General features: G+C 39.7%; 1 protein-coding gene across 4 annotated transcripts in view; it reads right to left on the minus strand.

The window, feature by feature from the left end:
- Positions 1–251: 251 nt before the first annotated feature.
- Positions 252–12,578, minus strand: part of SNAPC3 (small nuclear RNA activating complex polypeptide 3) — a 44,243-nt gene continuing 31,916 nt past the window's right edge. Inside the window, exons 6-10 of one of the 4 annotated variants that reach the window (XM_028834372.2) lie at positions 12,490–12,572; positions 10,369–10,533; positions 4,926–5,033; positions 2,387–2,970; positions 252–1,059 (exon numbers count right to left, since the gene is read on the minus strand). In XM_028834372.2, coding sequence (XP_028690205.2) covers positions 2,823–2,970; positions 4,926–5,033; positions 10,369–10,533; positions 12,490–12,572 — 504 coding nt within the window. In that variant the 3' untranslated portion in view covers positions 252–1,059; positions 2,387–2,822. 4 annotated transcript variants of the gene reach the window in all.

Here is a 12,578-nt window from a genome sequence, read left to right on the forward strand (position 1 = left end):
CCTTAAACGGTACTGAGGCCTGAAGAACGTTTAAAGAAATAGCTATTGCTTCTCTGGTGACTTTTGTGCATGTGCATCCACTATTATATAAAAGTCAAATTCAACTACCAAGCATGTTGATTGACATGTTCATGACAACATTTTCACATTTGCCTATCTTCATTAGATAATATGTTACATGTAATTTGACAGGTGTGTTGTTTTGATTGAAATAAGCATAAAGAAAAGCTGTCTCGAAAAAAGAGAAAAGCTGTCTTAAATCAGGGGTTTTATAGCTCCAGAAATATACAAAGTTAGAAATTTCTTTTGACTTGAACTTGGTTGGATACCTGTATAACTGACACATAACACATGGGCAAACTGGGAGTAACCTGGTTAACTTTTCTCCTCAGTTTCACCAGGAAACAATAATAGGTACCTGAGTCTTTGATGAAAAGGTTAACCTTAAGAACTAGCAGAAAAACATTCTCAAATAATAGAATGCCAGTAGCAGAAATGTTTTAACTGGCATGTTTCTTCTTTGTCCACTAAAATGAATTGACACCACACACGGAATAATGCATTATGACAATACTTAACTTTTTGAAGTTTGAGAGTATGAAATGAAAATGAATAAAATATCCTTGCATATGCATGTAAGACCTATAAGGAATGCAGTATTACAAATAAAGGAATCAAAATTTTTACCCATGGAATTTTAGGGTTGGGTAAATCATTTATCTTAAATCTATGGTTTGCTGGCTGTTATCAATCTGCTCAATTTTAGCATTGTTGTATACAAGAAAGTAAAAATTTAGGTATAACATAAGCCAGCCTCTGAGTTCTCTATACTGATTATCTGCATACTGACTGAATCAGTGAATGAGAACACTAGACATACCAGAAGCACGTGCTTGTCCTCTCCAAGCCAACGGACTTAACTGTTTGTGGCATTTAAGTCCATAAAACATACTTCACTGTCAATCTTTTAAACACATAGGCTTATAGGTTTCATCAGTTTTCCATTTATATAAATGTCTGTTCTTAGCCATCCATTTTTCAGTCAAATTTTAATACAACCTAGGAGAGAAAAAGTGGAATTTATTTATTTTAAATGATGCATTTGAAATCTATAGTATTCCTAAACGTTTTTAAACAGTATTAAATTTTCTACCCATAAAGGTTTCCAGAAAATATTTGAATGTAGATAGCTATAAATCTATCTGATGGTCTAAACCTGAAAATAAATAGTTTCTTTTGCTGGGTGCTGTGACTGATGCCTGTAATCCCAGCACTCTGGGAGGCCAAGGTGGGTGGATCACTTGAGGTCAGGAGTTTGAGACTATCCTGGGCAACATAGTGAAACGCTGCCTCTACAAGAAATAAAAAAATTAGCCTGCCATGGTGGCCTGTGGCCTGTGCCTGTGGTCTCAGCTACTTGGGAGGCTGAGGTAGGAGGATCACCTGAGCCTGGGAAGGTCAGGGCTCCAGTGAGCCAAGATCACACCACTGTACTACAGTCTGGGTGACAGAGTAAGACCCTGTATCAAAAAATAAGTTTAAAAAGTTTTTTTTTTTTTCTCAGAATAAGATGAGAGTAACTAGGATTACTATAGTAAGGGGACCAGAAATATGGAAGACCTGGGCCAGAAAAACTTATTTTTTTCTTTTTGCTTATAGAATACTGGTATATATCCAATAGTATCATTACCCAAGAATAAGTGAGCCAGAGCTAGCATATCAATAGGATCTTGATTTTTCCATGTCTCCACAGTCATACGAAATCTATTGTTTTTTAAATCATAGTATTAAATTGACATATTTTAAACTCATAGCATTCATAAAGCTTTTGTCAAGAAATAAAGCTTCAAGCTAATGTTATTTCTGGAGTTGTGAGTATACACTCAGTATCTTTTTAAATCCATTATTCACAAAGTCTTATTAACATGTCTTGTATGCCTAGTTTCCTTCAAAACAAAACTTAACATTACTCAACAGCACACGAACATTAAATTACCCCAAAGCAGCCGGGCGCGGTGGCTCATGCCTGTAATCCCAGCACTTTGGGAGGCTGAGGCGGGCGGATCGCCTGAGGTTAGGAGTTTGAGACCAGCCTGGCCAACATGGTGAAACCACGTCTCTACTAAAAATACAAAAATTAGCCAGGCATGGTGCCAGGTGCCTGTAATCCCAGCTACTTGGGAGGCTGTGGCAGGAGAATCGCCTGAACCTGGGAGGTGGAGGTTGCAGTGAGCCGCGATTGCGCCGCTGTACTCCAGCCTGGGCAACAAAAGCGAGACTTTGTCTCAAAAACAAAAATAAATTATCCCAAAGCTATTAATTTTGTCTTATTTGTAAATAATTCATTCTCCCTAATTTCCGTTACAGATATTTGAAGGATCTTTACCTTGGAAGCCTCATGGTAGAAGGTGTAGCTCTCACATTCTTCAAAGCATTTTCAAAACACTTCCACTACTTGATGTATCATTAATTCTATCTTTAGCAAAAAAACACTATGGACAGAGAATGAATAGGGAAGGCATGGATTGGGAGAAAGAATATGTGTGTCTGACAAAGGATTTAAAGTCAGAATATATAAAGTACTACAACTCAATGGGTAAAAAGCACTAAATTAAATACTCTTTGGAATAAATGTGAAATTTAACTATGTTATAAACATGTACAATCATTATAAGAAAATCTGTGATTTGGAATTTTTTTTGGTAGCTTTAGCAGACTGTTCAAAGTGGATCCTGCTCCTCAGTGGTGTTTCTTAGAAAAAAGGTAACCATCCAAGAGAACAGTTATTTCATGAGGGGGTACTTTTGTGAGTGTAGCTATTCTTAATTAAAGGTTCCAGGATCAACATAAGGATAAGCAAGGAATTCCCCCAGTTTGTTGCCTTCTGAATCATAGTGGAGCATTCGGAAGCAAACATCACAAAAGAAACATGGGTCCTCTGGTGCAAAACTGTCATTGTTCGTCACCCATCTGTAGTTTTTAAAAAAAGAAGTACATCATTACAATCAAATTTTCCATACCTTAACATGCTTTAAGTTATGACCTGTAGCAATATGTAAATATAACATTCTCACTATTTCCTTATCAGTCTGTTATTAATGCATAATCTTTAATTTTGTATACATAGATGCAAATACCACCAACACTCTCTACAAAGCCAAAAGGTCATCTAATATTAAGAAACACTGCAGAATGCTGTTTCTCTGTAATAGTTACCCTTAAAGGAAGAATATAAATCTACTTGAAAGTATCACACATTTGCCATGACATACCTATCCTCCAAGTATGAATATAGTCATTTTCTTCTAACAGACCATCTTGAAAAACTGTAACAAAATTAGATGCTACAGATCTGATACACTTTTGCTTAATATACCTTCTTAACTGATAAATGAGTACTGGTTAATTTGAAAACTTATGTAACTATTTACCTATAACTCAAGATTATGTTATAAAGTATATACAAATGGCAATATGGGCAACATTATTCAACCAAAATGTTGAATGGCATGAAGATGCTATTGTATGGTATGTTTGAATTATGCATCTCATGGAATGTTTGCTTTTAACATTATTTTCCCTTTTATCTGATTTATCATGTTTTCCTGTTGATCTTTTAGAAAAGAATATTGTGGGGTGGCGAAAACAAACTGAAGATACAAGCTGAGTATCCTTTATCTGGGCTGGGTGTGGCGGCTCACGCCTGTGATCCCAGCACTTTGGGAGGCCAAGGCGGGTGGATCACAAGGTCAGGAGTTTGAGACCAACCTAGCCAACATGGCGAAACCCCATCTCTACTAAAAATACAAAAAAAAATTAGTTGGGTGTGGTCGTGTGCGCCTGTAATCCCAGCTACTCAGGAGGCTGAGGCAGGAGAATCGCTTGAACCCGGGAGGCAGAAGTTGCAGTAAGCCGAGATTGTGCCACTGCACTCTAGCCCAAGGGACAGAACAATACTCCATCTCAAAAAAAAAAAAGAGTATCTTTTATCTGAAATGCTTGGAATCAGAAAGAAGTATTTCAAATTGCAGATTTTTTTCAGATTTTTAAATATTATGCATATATTTGCCGGCTGAGCATTCCACTGAGAATGTGAAATCCAAAATGCTCCACTGATCATTTCAGCATCAGATGTTGCCACTCAAAAACTATCAAGTTTTGGATTTCTGATTCTTGAAATCTGAAATGCTCAACCTATACTAAATTTCCTGTCCTCTGAGTGGCTTTCAGGTTTTTTTTTATAGTTATTGCTGTGTTGTCCAGGCTGGTCTCCAGGCCTCAAGTGATCCTCCCACCTCAACCTCCAAAAGCAACAAACTTTTTTTTTCAGTGACCCACAGTAAGAAATGCTTTATAATCTAAACATGTAGAATCACATGAAATAAAAATTTTATAAAACTATATTTTAACTTCATGTGATGTGCTGTGGTATTTTTTTAATTGATGAAGTTTTATTGATGAAGCTGATTATGTAAACTGTGTGGACAAGAGGCAGAAAGAACATGGTTCCCCAAGCATTTTGGATTAAACAAGGTTTTCTTTCCTTAGACTTCCCAAATCCCTTTATGGTAATGTACACTGTGACCCTCTAACAGGGAGTTACTGTACAGAGCTTTTCTTGAATGTATTCTATCAAAGAATCCTTGCTTTCTTAACACTATTAACTTTTATTTTTATTCACCTAGCTGTATACATTTTATAAGCCTGAAATTTGACCTACCCCTGGACTTGTGTACATATAATATTTCCTTACTATTTAAGAATGTCAGTTTTAACTCACTAAACTGGTTTTGTGGCACTTCGCTACTACATGATACTTCATATTTATAACCTAAAGTACAAATATTCTTAGATCCAAAGTGGAAAACAAATACCAAAAGTCAAAACTACCATTTCTCAGAGAAAAAAAATACATTATCACTCACCTAGCTGTATACATTTTACAAACAAAACATTTTCTGGTCCATAGCCAATGCTTCTTGATAAGGAGGGGATACAGTGTCCTATCCAAGCAGTCATCATGATGCACAAGCCTTTTGTTCATGGGAAAATAAAGATATTAAGGTGATAAATATTAAGTGACAAATTTTTATGAGCTATTAAATAAATCTGTACCTGAGTATTAGGAAAATACTTTCAATTTTTGCTTACAAGATGTTGCTAAATTACTTGTTATACCATGTTTGACCAAATTGTGTTCCACAAAATACTTTCTCCAAGAGCATTTTGGATTAAACAAGGTTTTCTTTCCTTAGACTTCTCAAATCCGTTTACGGTAATGTACACTGTGACCCCCGCTAAGAGGGGGTCATCATATAGAGCATTTCTTGAATGTATTCTACCAGAGAATCCTTGCTTTGCTTAACACTAGTACCTTTTATTTTTATTTATTTGAAATGGGGTCTTACTCTGTTACCCAGGCTGGAGTACGGTGGCATAATCTTGGCTCACTGTAGCCTCCTCAAACTCCTGTGCTCAAGCAGTCCTCCCACCTCAGCCTCTCCAGTAGTTGGGACTACAGGCATGCACCACCACACCTAGATAATTTTTAAAATTTTTGTAGAGACATGGTCTCACTATGTTGTCCAGGCTGGTCTCAAACTCCTGGCCTCAAGCAATCCTCCCACCTCAGCCTCCCAAGGTGCTGGGATTACAGGTGTGAGCCACCACACCTGACTAACATTTAGTACCGTATAATGAAACAATTTGGGCAAAGCTACTCAGTAATATTTTACCTAGATTAACTGGTTTTTAGAATGTGGCTCTTGTTTTTTTAATGTCTCCTTTATTAAAATCTAATTCTGACTCATGGCATAATATGAATTAGTAGAATCTTAGTTTTAAGTGTCAAAATTATGAAACCTTTAAGAAGTTTCATAACTTTTATTAAAAAAAAAATTGAAGTCAGTCTCTACTCTGCCACTAATCAGCTCCACGGCTTTGGGTAAATCCTGTAAATCATGACAGACTTCAGATTATTCTGAAAGATGAAAGGACTACACAAAATTGTTCTAAAGGTCTCTAACAATTCTAAAATACCACTTTTTTTAAATTAAAACTTTCACCATCAGAAAATAACCCTTTGATAGCTGGTATTATGGAATGGCACTGAATGATTAAATCTACCTGTAAGATAAAAATGACTTCTCTAAATTGCCTTTTAAAAAGCCCTACATTGCATACTCTTAATAAATGTAAACTTTTTAAAAAAAACAAAAGGGCAGATGTGGTGGCTCACATCTGCAATCCCAGCACTTTGGGAGGCCAAGGCAGGAGGATCGCTTGAGCTCAGGAGTTAAAGACCAGCCTGGGAAACAGAGTGAGACCCTGTCTCTACAAAACATATACAAAACGGAGGCATATGCCTATAATCTCAGCTATGGGAAAGACTGAGGGAAGAGGACTGCTTGAGCCCAGGAGGCCGAGGCTGCATTGAGACATGATTTTGCCACTGCACTCCAGCCTGAGCAATAGAGTGACACCCCCTTCTCAAGAAAAAAAAAAGTGTAAATTGCTTTTTCTTTGACATTCAAACAGATCATGTTTCTTTTGTTGATCATTGTATCAAGAAATTACCATGAGTTTAAGGGTCATGTTTTTATCCTTCAGCCTTGGAATCACATTGTTTATAGAAACAGGCCTACACTGTAAGAAATGTACGGAAAAGGCCAGGTGCGGTGGCTCATGCCTGTAATCCCAGCACTTTGGGAGGCCGACGTGGGCAGATCACCTGAGGTCAGGAGTTCGACACCAGCCTGGCCAACATGGTGAAACCCCTTCTCTACTAAAAATACAAAAATTAGGCCAGGCGCGGTGGCTCACACCTGTAATCCCAGCACTTTGGGAGGCTGAGGCGGGCAGATCACCTGAGGTCGGGAGTTCAAGACCAGCCTGACCAACAGATAGAGTAGAAACCCCATCTCTACTAAAAATACAAAATTAGCTGGGCATGGTGGCACATGCCTGTAATCCCAGCTACTCAGGAGGCTGAGGCAGAAGAATCGCCTGAACCCTGTAGGCAAAGGTTGCGGTAAGCCGAGATCGTGCCACTGCACTCCAGCCTGGGCAACAAGAGCAAAACTCGGTCTCAAAAAAAATAAATAAATAATACAAAAATTTGTCGGACAAGGTGGCACGCACCTGTAATCCCAGCTACTTGGGAGGCTGATGCACGAGAATTGCTTGAACCCAGGAGATGGAGGTTGCAGTGAACTGAGATCATGCCACTGCATTCCAGCCTGGGCAACAGAGCGAAACTCTGTCTCAAAAAAAAGAAAAGAAAAGAAATGTATGGAAAACAAAGCCATCAGAGAGAACTGGGGGTTGCCTTCCATCTTATGTTTATTACAAGGCTAGCATATTTTCCCACATTTGAAAGGAAGAGCAGGCAGAACAGCTTATATAATTTTTTTTTTTCTTTTGATACAGTCTTGCTCTGTCGCCCAGGCTGGAGTGCAATCGTGGCTCACTGCAACCTTCGCTTCCCGGATTCAAGTGATTCTCGTGCCTCACTCTCCCAAGTAGCTGGGACTACAAACGTCCATCACCACACCCAGCTAATTTTTGTAGTTTTAGAGACAGGATTTCACCATGTTGGCCAGGCTGGTCTCGAACTCCTGACAGCAAGTAATCTGGCCACCTAGGCCTCCTAAAGTGCTGGGATTACAGGCATGAGCCACAGTGCCTAGGCTGCTGATATAAAATTTTAATAACATCCAAGACATAAATGTACTGTCTATAATTTTAAAAGCCATATAAATCCAAGGTTTATATATGCTTCTGGCTCTTGCCTCCCCATTCTTCTTCCCTAGGGACAACTGTTTTCCATTCTTAATTGTTTGTTTAGAATTTAGCTCCTCAACTTCTCCCCACAGAACTACCATAATTTTGGTTAAACAGATATTTAATTCATGACGAATTAGTACTATTTCTACCTAAGCCACACAGTTGACATTTATGGGACGACATTTTGTTTTCTAGCTATTAATCTATTAATTCCCTCCCATTTACATTTGCTTAATTTTCTTTTTTTTTTGAGACGGAGTCTTGCTGTTGCCCAGGCTGGAGTGCAGTGGCGCAATCTCAGCTCACTGCAAGCTCCGCCTCCCAGGTTCACGCCATTCTCCTGCCTCATCCTCCAGAGTAGCTGGGACTACAGGTGCCCGCCACCATGCCTGGCTAATTTTTTTTTTCTATTTTTTAGTAGAGACAGGGTTTAACCGTTGTTAGCCAGGATAGCCTCAATCTCCTGACCTCGTGATCCACCTGCCTTGGCCTCCCAAAGTGCTGGGATTACAGGAATGAGCCACCACACCTGGCCCATTTGCTTAATTTTCAATGTACCTATCACGAATTCAGTCACCTATTTTCTGACAGAACAGTGAACAACCGGGAGTCAACCAGTTTATTTTCCCCCGCAGACATCCTTCCTGAGTTCTGTATGCTCCTGGCTCCAGACCCTGGATCAAATCTCCAGATCTGGTACAAAGCTCTCACACTGGGGTTTCACTTTTCCATCATTCTGAGAATCCCTTTTATGTCTATTTAACCTATTCTGCCTATTCTGTGTTGCATTCCATGTCTTTCTTGTTCATGGTGTACACTTTCTGTGAAGCACTTTTACATCTTCTGGTAGTTTCCGGAGATGGAGTGCATGAGATACAAAATTTTGGAGATGAGTCAGTAAGACCAAAAATAGAAGCAGGGACTTTCTGAAAGCATCAGTTTCTTTCTTTCCTATTTTTTATTTTTGAGACAAGGTCGCACTCTGTCACCCAGACTGGAATGCAGTGACATGATCATAGCTCACTGCAGCCTTGACCTCCTGGTCTCAAGCAATCCTCATGTTTTAGCCTGAGTAGCTGGGATTCCAGGCACGCACCACCATGCTCAGCTAATTTTTGTATTTTTTGTAGAGAGGGTTTCACTGTGTTGTTCAGGCTGGTCTCGAGCTCCTGGGCTCAATCTGCCCACTTCAGTCTCCCAAAGTGTTGGGATTATAGGCGTGAGCCACTGCACCTGGCAGGCATCTGTTTCTATTACTGGTATAATAAATTACTAATTAATACTAGTAATTACTGGTTTCTAATTACTGGTCAAACATAGGTACGTTATTGTTCCACAAAAAAGTTTTAAATGGTCTCTCCTAAGGAATCAAACCAGCACTGGAGCAGGGTTTATTCGTACATAGTATTCCTTCTTAAACAGATTTCCTAAATAAAGAGGAAATGAATAGCCTTATTCAGCTATTAGCTGTTTAAATTTATAACTCATCCCCAAATCTCATTTTAGACTATCTTAGCTCCTTCCCAATTTAAATATTTGTCAAAGCATTAAGACTTCACATTTGTCAAATATTAGAATTACTCTTCCTCCAATTCCCTTTTATCTCCTTCAAATTTTGGCAAAAAGAGAAACCTAAAAACAAAGTTGCAATGTTATCTGTAAATGGATAACTACTACCTGAATAACAGCTGTTTAATACAAAATGGAGATACTTTTTAAAGTATTAACAGATTTTTAACCTTCTAATAGTAAAGTATTTCTTTTTTTTTTTTTTTTTTTTTTTTGGAGACGGAGTCTCGCTCTGTCACCCAGGCTGGAGTGCAGTGGCGCGATCTTGGCTCACTGCAAGCTCCGCCTCCCGGGTTCACGCCATTCTCCTGCCTCAGCCTCCCGAGTAGCTGGGACTACAGGCGCCCACAACCGCACCCGGCTAATTTTTTGTATTTTTAGTAGAGACGGGGTTTCACCGTGGTCTCGATCTCCTGACCTTGTGATCCGCCCGCCTCGGCCTCCCAAAGTGCTGGGATTACAGGCGTGAGCCACCGCGCCCGGCCAGTGAAGTATTTCTTACAGATTTTCCAAAATAATGAACAACAGAGGATGCAAATGGATGGAAAGAGTTGGTCTTTGCATGGAAAGAAAACAGCATTTTTGCTGCTTCCAAGTCAAGTTGCAATGATCATTACTTTTACTCCTCTGATTTTTTTTTTTTTTTTTTTTTTCTTTGAGACGGAGTCTCGCTCTGTCGCCCAGGCTGGAGTGCAGTGGCCAGATCTCAGCTCACTGCAAGCTCCGCCTCCCGGGTTCCCACCATTCTCCTGCCTCAGCCTCCCGAGTAGCTGGGACCACAGACGCCCACCACCTCGCCCGGCTAGTTTTTTGTATCTTTTAGTAGAGACGGGGTTTCACCGTGTTAGCCAGGATGGTCTCGATCTCCTGACCTCTTGATCCGCCCGTCTCGGTCTCCCAAAGTGCTGGGATTACAGGCTTGAGCCACCGCGCCCGGCCACTCCTCTGATTTTTAAAAAAAACTATCTCTGCTTTTGTACTCTGAAATAAAGGAAAAAAAAAAAAGTAACCTACCTTATGTCAGTAATGACAATGACATGTTCACAGTCTCCCTGATGACAGTATAAGTAAGGAAAACCCAGTTTAATACACAAGTCATTGAAGGTGAAATCTTCCATTCTAGCAGTCTGAAACTTTCCATATCCTCTATCATGGGACTCTGACCACTCAATGATAGTTCTAAGGGGGGAAAAGGGAAGGATATATCATTTTTCCACAAAAACTTAAAAACTACAGAAAACAGTTTGTGACTGCAGTAATTCACATTAACCTAGCTCACCCAACTAACTGGACAGTTGCCATCTTGAGATGAAGACCAAAATGTTTGATACATGTTGAGATTAGGAATGCTGAATTTTCATAAGGGATCAGTTTTCTGCAGGTTACATGATGTGTATCACTTTAGCTTAAATGCAGAATGTGTAACAACGTCACTCATTGAGTTTTGAAAAATATTTTGCACAAAATGTTAGTATGTAATGAGATTTAATATTTCAAATATTTCTTAGTTTCAATGTTTAATATCATAAATATTGATAGTTATAACCCACATAAGCAGAAGCTCATCGAAGTCTTCAATTATTTACAGTATAAAGAAATGCAAGGCTGGGCACGGTGGCTCACACCTGTAATCCCAGCACTTGGGGAGGCCGAGGTGGGCGCATCACTTGAGGTCGGGAGTTCGATTCCAGCCTGACCAACATGGGGAAAAACCCCGTCTCTGCTAAAAATACAAAATTAGTTGGGTGTGGTGGTACATGCCTGTAATCCCAGCTACTTGGGAGGCTGAGGCAGGAGAATCGCTTTAACCCGGGAGGCGGAGGTTGCATTGAGCCGAAATCACACCACTGCACTCCAGCCTGGGCAACAAGAGCAAAACTGTCTCAAAAAAAAAAAAAAAAAAAAAAAAACCCAAAAATGCTGAAACCAATAGGTTTGAACTGTTGGGTTAGAATACAGATTAAAAATGGCTATAATAAGGCTGGGCGCGGTGGCTCAAGCCTGTAATCCCAGCACTTTGGGAGGCCGAGGCGGGCGGATCACAAGGTCAGGAGATCGAGACCACAGTGAAACCCCGTCTCTACTAAAAATACAAAAAATTAGCCGGGCGCGGTGGCGGGCGCCTGTAGTCCTAGCTACTCAGGAGGCTGAGGCAGGAGAATGGCGTGAACCCAGGAGGCGGAGCTTGCAGTGAGCCAAGATCGCGCCACTGCACTCCAGCCTGGGCAACAGCGTGAGACTCCGTCTCAAAAAAAAAAAAAAAAAAAAAAAAAAAATGGCTATAATAGGCTGGGCATTGTGGCTCACACCTGTAATGTAGCACTTTGGGAGGCTGATGCAGGCGGCTTGAGGCCAGGAGTTCAAGACCAGTCTGGCCAACATGTCAAAATCCTGTCTCTACTAAAAATACAAAAATTAGCCAGGCATGATGACACACACCTGTAGTCCCTGCTACTTGGTAGGCTAAGGCACGAGAATGGCTTGACCCAGGAGGCACAGGTTGCAGGGAGAGCTGAGATCGTGCCACTGTATGATGACAGAACGACACTTTTTTTTTTTTTCTTAAAAGGCAACAATAATATGTATACTTATATACTCTAATTGCTAAGACATTGATAATGAAAGTATGGTCTCATTAAAATGAGCTTATAGATTTTTTCTATATTATGTACTTAAGCAACATATATATCACCATCATCTAGCACAAACAATAGTATATACTAGATAGGCAGAAAAAACAGTGACAGGTTAATTTACCACTATTACTTATATGTAAAGGCCAGAGACTAATAATGCATGTTAATGGGATTTAATTTATTATTATATTTTTTAGAGACAGAGTCTTGCTATATTACCCAGGCTGGAGAGCAGTGGGTATTCACAGGTGAGATTATAGCATGCTATACAGCCTTGAACTCTTGGTCTCAAAAGATTCTCCTGCCGCAGCCTCTGGAGTGGCTGGGACTACTGTACCTGGCTAATTTTTTTTTTGGATGTATGTAATGCTCAAGACAAGATTTATCAATAATTCCTTGGCAAAGGTCCTTAATAGGCCAATAATAGGATTTGTGGAGATAACACTATTTTGATAACTAGAAATAGGAAGGACTTTGAGAAGATTTTTGGAAACTATACCTGCTCAAATCTCTGCATTCCGGGTATCTTTTATCATTATAAAATGTTCCTTCAAAATAAAAGAAGGCTGATTTGTATAGGTCCTACAA

The sequence above is a fragment of the Macaca mulatta genome, chromosome 15, assembly GCF_049350105.2.
Source record: "Macaca mulatta isolate MMU2019108-1 chromosome 15, T2T-MMU8v2.0, whole genome shotgun sequence".
Lineage (NCBI taxonomy): Eukaryota > Metazoa > Chordata > Mammalia > Primates > Cercopithecidae > Macaca > Macaca mulatta.